The sequence below is a fragment of the Ylistrum balloti genome, unplaced genomic scaffold (assembly GCF_031769215.1).
Source record: "Ylistrum balloti isolate Yb309-2 unplaced genomic scaffold, AGI_CSIRO_Ybal_v1 Utg369702, whole genome shotgun sequence".
Taxonomy (NCBI): domain Eukaryota; kingdom Metazoa; phylum Mollusca; class Bivalvia; order Pectinida; family Pectinidae; genus Ylistrum; species Ylistrum balloti.
Genome location: NW_026781932.1, coordinates 534,200 through 542,403, shown reverse-complemented (window position 1 = coordinate 542,403; position 8,204 = coordinate 534,200). Strand labels below are relative to the sequence as shown.

The following is an 8,204-nucleotide window of genomic DNA, read 5'->3' as shown; positions in this document are numbered from 1 at the left end:
ATCAGTCAACACACTACATGTGAATCAGTCAACACAGTATCTGTGAATCAGTCAACACAGTATCTGTGAATCAATCAACACAGTATCTGTGAATCAGTCAACACAGTATCTATGAATCAGCCAACACAGTACATGTGAATCAGTCAACACAGTATCTGTGAATCAGTCAACACAGTATCTGTGAATCAGTCAACACACTACATGTGAATCAGTCAACACAGTATCTGTGAATCAGTCAACACACTACATGTGAATCAGTCAACAGACTACATGTGAATCAGCCAACACAGTACATGTGAATCAGTCAACACAGTATCAGTGAAACAGTCAACACAGTATCTGTGAATCAGCCAACACAGTACATGTGAATCAGTCAACACAGTATCTGTGAATCAGTCAACACAGTATCTGTGAATCAGTCAACACACTACATGTGAATCAGCCAACACAGTATCTATGAATCAGCCAACACAGTACCTGTGAATCAGTCAACACACTACATGTGAATCAGCCAACACACTACATGTGAATCAGCCAACACAGTATATATGAATCAGCCAACACAGTATCTGTGAATCAGTCAACACAGTATCTGTGAATCCGTCAACACACTACATGTGAATCAGTCAACACAGTATCTGTGAATCAGTCAACACACTACATGTGAATCAGTCAACAGACTACATGTGAATCAGCCAACACAGTACATGTGAATCAGTCAACACAGTATCTGTGAATCAGTCAACACAGTATCTGTGAATCAGTCAACACAGTATCTGTGAATCAGTCAACACAGTATCTGTGAATCAGTCAACACAGTATCTATGAATCAGCCAACACACTACATGTGAATCAGCCAACACAGTATCTATGAATCAGCCAACACAGTATCTGTGAATCAGTCAACACAGTATCTGTGAATCCGTCAACACACTACATGTGAATCAGTCAACACAGTATCTGTGAATCAGTCAACACACTACATGTGAATCAGCGTGGAGCCTGTCCAAAAGAGGCTGACTATCTAGTCTATCTAGCTGCAGTTTAGTTTTATTTTTATTTTGGACACACACAAAAAAAGCCTGGTCTATGTTGAGGTATGAAGTACTGATGGATATTTACAGACATGGTAAATAAAAAAGGAATATTGACAAGGGAAGATGAAACTTTAGGAAGGATTATACTTCAGTCCATTCATGTCCAATTCCAAGCCTTTTTTTTTTATTGAACATTGCTGTAAATTTCTTCCTATGTATGAAATAAAATCCGATTTAATTCTCAACATCAATTTAAAACTTGTTCCAAGAAATTGAAGAGGCCTTCAATTAAAATAGAAAGTAATCAACACTCCACAGTAGTAAAAACACTTTATTTAAGTTTCCCTCAAACAAGGGGACTAGTAATCACAGGATCTGTCTATTTTTGATCAGTAATGGACAAATACAAATTGCCATGCAGGGAGTTGCATAATTCACATAACTACCGAATGCAATATGGTGACTCAACATCCCTGGTAACTCGAGACTTGTCGTGTCTATTTCAATGATTCAAAACTTCTCTGCTCTATAAATCAAGTCTTGTTTGGCGAGATTTTAGATAAATCCAGTCTTTTCCAGTTACAAATCAACTTAGGTAAAACCTAAGTATGACTTTCACAGAATCCATATAATATTTACTGATACAACAAATTCAAATCTCTACCACAGTCTGTCACTTCAGGGAGGATCAAAATTCTGCAGGAACACCAACAACTGGGGCTGCAACTTTTCCCTGCATAGAGGACACTGGGGCTGTAATATAAAAAATCAATATTATGGAGCTTTAACTCAAAACATCTCCGTGCCTTACTAGATTCTGAAGCATAAATCTGATTTGGGAATTCGAACATTATGATATGACCTGAAAGATTTATGTTGAATATTCTTACAGGTTTTATACTGGTGTCTCTTTTATCTTCATCAATATCAATAAACAAAGACTGATCTTTGCTAGTTTTTGGCTACAGACCACTTTGTTCTCAACTTACAACTTTTACATATTATAAAGACAAATGTTAAGATATAAAACAGCTAAAAAAACCATATATTAAAAGTCTGATAGAAAGTTCACATAATACCAAATCACCTGAATTAGAATTTGAAGAAACCACACTCAAATGAACTAAAGTGATTTTTCTTTCAATTAAACAATTAAATATTTTATATTATTTGATAGATTGGAAACTTCCAAAAGACCAATATCACGACAAGATAAACACTCCAAATTTCAAAATTGAAAATAAAATTATTGATACCAAATCATTGGCTGAAAAGTTGGATATTACAAAGTAAGACTTACTTTATTTAAGCACCATTCATGGATACAGTGCCAACAAAATAGATGACCACAAGGTGTTGCTGTGGTGGATTTTCTCTCCTCCAAACATAGAGAGCACTTCCTCCTGGGATCCATCAGTGCATCTTCTAGACTGTTGAAGACAAGTCGGCATAATTATGTCATCTGTGAGGTTTTTGAAATACAGGTAGTTCATTTAGAAGTGCAGTGCAACACGACACGGTAATGACTTTAAAAGAAACCAATCAATCAAGATCTCTCAACAAACTGACCAACCAAGACCTCTCTAAAAAGCAACCAATCAAGATCTCTCTTACAATGACCAAACAACACCTCACTAAAAACCAACAAACCAAACAACACCTTTCTAAAAATGAACCGACCAACCAACACCTCTCTAAAAACCAACCAATCAAAACCTCTCTACAAACTGACTGAGCAATAAAGTTGTTGTCAAATTATGAAAATTTACATTTTTATAAGACACTCCCTTGCTTTGAAGGGGACCATTAAGGAAATCCAAACATATTATTACTTCAATACAGTATATTATCTTCAATTTTTCTTTACTCAATATCCTGCAGTGAGATACAAAACCAACATTTAGACTAACATGACCAGTGCCAAAACAGGAACATTGTTAAAACACTTCTTATATTGTCAGTTATCATTCCACAAAACAACCAATTTGTCCACACATGATGCACGATAATTATAGAGTGCATTGATACTTTTCTACCTCTCATAAGAAAACCTCTCTAATTGCCATGGTAATCTGAATTCAGCAGACCACTTGGCAGTCGATACTGCTGCACACAACAACTGTCAAAATAAACATTGGTTCCATAAAAGTTTGCATACTGAATTTCTTTGCCTAGTCTGAAATAATCATAGGAAAATATCTTATCTAAATGAAAAGTATTGCATCAAATGTGGTATTTTATAAAAAAAAAAGTACAACCCCAAATACTGGTTGTCATTTGCCCCACAGAAATTGATCTGTAATTTCAGGCGCCGATTGAAGCATAAGAATGACCTCCTTTTTCTTGTGTATTTTGACAGCATTATCCATCTAAAAAAATACTCTGACAACACAACAACGTTGTAGTTATTTGACGTTTTAATGGAGTGCTCATGCACAGGTTCCGACTTTCGTAGATATCCGCCATCAAACCATTGTTGTTTGACTAACAACTTAACTTAACAACAACTGTATGTGATTCTAATGTGGCTTAAGATGTTCATGACATGTCTCTTCTAAGTTTCCATAGCAACAGCTGAAACTGTTAACTAGTATTCAGATTAAAACAGCGAAACACTATGTTTTGTGTTTGAGCACCAGTCAGATGAGTCTACTAATTACCAAACAGTTTATGAAATTGGTCTTGAAATTTTATACAAACGATTTTACATATACCCTTAACCTGCGACCACACACATGTTGTTATATTAATTACCTTTCTTCTGCTACAAGTCCATCACTTTGTGAAAATGCCTTTTTTGTTTTCCTTTGATCCATGTAAAACTGGTATACCTTAACGCCGAGACTTCCACACAGCTGTGCTATTGACAACCATCCTAGGATACGGAAACTGTTTTGGAGTGTTTGATCAGGGGCCTGTCTCCTGATGTCATACTTCAACTGTTTAAACAAAAAAAAGATACAAATTTTATCATGTAAATAAAGATGAAAAATGATTAACACACAAAAAGAAGTCTTCATAGCATAATTACCTTTCAATTTAATGCAATTTCCATCTGTTCAAAAATTCAACACTTAAAAATGTGCATTTATAAACCTTTATCCAGAAATTTATTTACATTTTTTTCTTTTCTGGTAGACTGACCAGATTTTTGAAAAGATTAACAACTTTTAAAATCTATTGAGATATGTAGCTAAATTTGAATACACTTATAGGACTTAGGAATATGTTGCAGGATTTGACAACACTCAGGACAGATAAATATGTATTAGGATTTTAACAGTGGGCTTTGTGAGAAGATCAGAGTATTAATCCTGAGCTGGGAAATTCAAGGGAACAGTTTCACAAAGACATATGTCGATAAACAGGATTTCATAAATCAAAAGGATGTATTTTTGCATTAATCACTCCAGACCTGTCTTGTCACACATCCAGAACACTTACATACTGAACACCTGCTGCTCTTTTAGCTATGTGGTAAAATAGGCCACGCAAGTAGAAAGCAGCCAGGTGTAGTCTGTGAACAAAAGTCACACTATTTCGCACAACAGGGACACATTTCAGCAAGAACACACGAGTCTCCTCTGGAATTTCATGGGATCTAGGAGATCGGAGTCTTCGCTCAAACCAGTCCAGAAGTCGTTGTAGCAAGTAGGGTGTCCCAACATGAAAGAGGATCATGAAGCTTCGTCTCTAGAAAGTCATTTGAACAGTTTAATCATTATCAATATACTGTAACTTTGCAAAAATCATTTGAATATTCATGAAAAGAGATAGGCAATAGAACACATCAGGATACATATTTGGTGAAAAAAAAATATGATGAGGGTATTTTAAGACACTGAATATGTATTCTATTAATCCTGCAACATTTATAAGAAAAACTATCAAAGCTTCAAATGTTTGTCTTTCAATCTTTGTTTACCTGATGTTGACATTATGCTGAGTTATGCCTGATGACATATGCCAAATTAATTGTTCCGCATGAAAATATAGTTCCAAATTTCATTGGATAAAACAGATATTTTCTGAATTTTTATAATTTTGTTACAAAAAAAAATTGCTTATCTGAACAGTTATTTATATTTGTAATGTAATATAACTCAAGAAACAGCTGCTTCATTAGTTGAATCTCTTCTAGTTAGAAATTTTTCTACATTTTCCAATAAAAGGACCAAAATCTTGACACAATGTGAAGCGAACGAGACAAAATGAATGTGTACAACAATTATCTACAACCACATATAGACAGTATACAGCCTTAACACGTATGTTGTTGACACTGGGCGTCGGCTTACTTAACCTCAGATGAAAATCTGAGGAGTAAGGTTTGATGCTCTCTTCCTTTGATGCATGCATTTCTCACGAGGCTGAGAAACATAGTGCTGTCATAGTTATGTCCTTTAGCAGGACATCTACATTAACTGCTCTGGATAACATGAAATGGACCTCCCATATGTTGTTCAGTGAGGTAGCCACCAGCTGTATCAAGGAGACCTAGCCTCTAAATGATCCTGGCTGTTTATGGGGCAAAATACCCAACAAAACAAATAAAAAAAAAAAGAATAGTTTTTGTACTTACCCATAGGGATGGTACAGACTTCCTGGTTGGATCTACCTGTATTATGTTGACATACTCCTCTCCAACTGTTTGAAATCCTGTGATTAAAGAAATGATATCTTAAATGAAAAAGTGATACATAAAATTGATACTAATTTCACAATTTTTTTTTAAAGATTCCTATCAATTTAAAAAATTGCAAGCAAGATAGTTTATGCATTTGTGATAGACCTCCCTAATATCTTCCTTTCAAATCATCATCAAAAAGATTTTAAAGTCATCGTCTCGGTCCTTCACATTGGAAATATATATACACCGCGGTATGTATGTATAATCACCCTCAGTCAACAAATGACCAAGGCAACCTTGTCTAGTTGTTATTTTACATGCTCTTGCCAATTTATGGTGGTAGGGGACATTTGTGTTTCCAATATCTGTCCGTCCATCCTGTCTTGTTGAGTTCTCTCGCATCCTGTTTTGAATCAATATCAGATCCTCAGAACCTCATTTTGGTTCATATTTACCCTTTAGATTCACACTCTTCACATTATCATATTTAGGTGGTCAAAGGGTCAAAGGTCATATTTGGCAACATCTGCGAATTCATCAAGCAATGATACTTATATGCAAATGAGTAGCAGCCGTCTAGTCTCACAGAAATTTTCAACAGTGTACCACAGATAGTCTAACCATATTTCACTTCATCCCTTTTAATTGCTTCAGGTAACTATTTGAAATATCTTTTAAACTTGTCAAGAAATAAATTTAAAGCAATACAGATGTGATCTGTAGCTATATACCAGCATAAATATCTGTAAAATTGACTTGTTTCATTCAGGAAGAAAATTTGATACCTATCATATTTATCGAAGTGTGAACATGTGCAATAGGAGCAGGTTGATGTGGCTTGTATATAGTGTTAAATATGGTCCCTTTCACTTAGCTAACAGAGCATGCTTTTTTGGCTCAGTTGGCAGAGTCGGTCGATTATTACACCAGAGACCCAGGTTTGATTCCTGGTCAAGGCACTCGACAAGAATGTAGATTTTCCCCGTTCATTCACATTGGTGCCCAACCAAATCCCACAAGTTGTGGTATTTGTAGTCTCGGGTAGAGATTTAGGAAACCTCAAGAAAAACAGGGGAGCAGTCAGGGCTCTCAATCTGAGAGATTTGGGGCCGATATTCAGCCCCATTCCCAATGCAAAATAGTATCTTTATTTCCCAATTTAGACCCAAAGTTTTCCCGATTCTAAGGGCCCTGGGCCCGAGTCCCAAAATGGGGTGTGAGAGCCCTGGCAGTGTACTAGGAGCAGGTTGGTGTGGCCTGTATATAGTGTTATGGTCTCTGTCACTCAGCTGACGAAGCATTCTTATTTGGCTCAGTTGGCAGAGTCGGTCGATTATCATGCCTGAGATCTAAATCTTAGGCCTTTTAACTGTGGGAGGATAACTAAACTACCTAGTCACAAAAGAACAACATTGCCAATTCAAATTCCTCCTTCTCTCATTGAAAACCAGCTATTATTACTTATTACCTCTGGTCAGGAATTCTCTTCACAAGAGCATGGACTCATTTCCTGAAACAGGGATTCCTTACAGACACCACTGTATCTGGGGAGGCAAGGACAACTGAATTCTTAATGGTTACTTCAACCAGTTTAACCACTGGACAACCAACAATTGGTCACATAATCTGACCACCACTGATTGGTCATTACAATCTGACCACCACTGATTGGTCATTACAATCTGACCACCACTAATTGGTCAAACAATCTGACTATAATTGATTGGTAAAAACAATTTGACCATCACTGATAGGTCCAATTATCTGACTACCCAGTATGGATATGTAAACATTTGTATAATGTATGATGTACCTGCGAATGTGGTCAGTAGAAAATAACCAAGATCAGCACCAACATCAAGTTCCTTTTTCCAACTTAGCCATCTTCTTGGTCCTACAAATGTAATAACAAATTGAGTTAGAGCCAACTTTAACAACTTTGGAATAAATATGTTCCAATACATATATGAGAAAGAGAAGTTACAATAAAGATACTAGAATAATTGAGTGTATAATTGGGATTCTGAGTCAAAATCCTATATCTTCATGTAAAATATCCAGATGCGACACCCAGTTGACTCTACAAGTTCTTTCATTATTTTCAATTTCATATTTACAGAAATTCATAAATGCAGCTATTTAAGTGTACATAAACATGGTACTAAAAATACACAACGGCTATTCATAATGTCTTGGTAAAACTTTGATAGCAAATGTTATTGTGGAATTTATGCTTCATGATTGGTGTTATATTACTTTGTAGGCATACTGTATGGTCAAAACCAAATACCATAAGAACATGTGTCATAATGTCGTATATACTGATTCTGGAGTAAACGATATGCTAAAGTTAAAAGGTCATCGAACACTATCCAACCTCACCTAAAATTGATTGTGATATGTCTGAAATGGAACTACGAAGATAAGAAAGATAAAGATCATCCTTTTGATGGGATCGAATTATCTCCGCCGATCCTGCGTTTTTGAACATCTTCGGTCAAACTTGAAACACGTTTTCACATTTTTCTACTTTCATT

The 8,204-nt window shown here is 35.8% G+C and overlaps 1 protein-coding gene across 2 annotated transcripts; it reads right to left on the bottom strand.

Moving 5' to 3' along the window:
* Positions 1–1,350: 1,350 nt before the first annotated feature.
* On the bottom strand, positions 1,351–8,204 carry LOC132565215 (peroxisome biogenesis factor 10-like). 2 transcript variants are annotated; one of them, XM_060229849.1, is made up of 7 exons: positions 8,050–8,204; positions 7,481–7,561; positions 5,620–5,696; positions 4,482–4,730; positions 3,792–3,976; positions 2,338–2,467; positions 1,351–1,790 (listed from the first exon to the last, which is right to left on the bottom strand). In XM_060229849.1, the coding sequence occupies exons 1-7, from the start codon at positions 8,156–8,158 to the stop codon at positions 1,716–1,718; spliced, it is 906 nt and encodes a 301-aa protein (XP_060085832.1). In that variant the 5' UTR covers positions 8,159–8,204; the 3' UTR covers positions 1,351–1,715. The 2 variants fall into 2 exon arrangements, with proteins under 2 accessions (XP_060085832.1, XP_060085833.1); XM_060229850.1 differs by having other exon boundaries at positions 1,706–1,790; positions 3,869–3,976.

What these genes read in the sequence shown, in the direction of transcription:
- LOC132565215 (XM_060229849.1), bottom strand. Translation starts at nt 8,158, where the DNA reads ATGTTCAAAAACGCAGGATCGGCGGAGATAATTCGATCCCATCAAAAG. An exon ending in GAGCAGCAGGTGTTCAGTAT is followed by an intron (nt 3,977 to 4,481) that starts GTAAGTGTTCTG and finishes TTGTTTAAACAG; the next exon opens with TTGAAGTATGACATCAGGAG. An exon ending in ATGAATGGTGCTTAAATAAA is followed by an intron (nt 1,791 to 2,337) that starts GTAAGTCTTACT and finishes TTTATATTACAG; the next exon opens with CCCCAGTGTCCTCTATGCAG.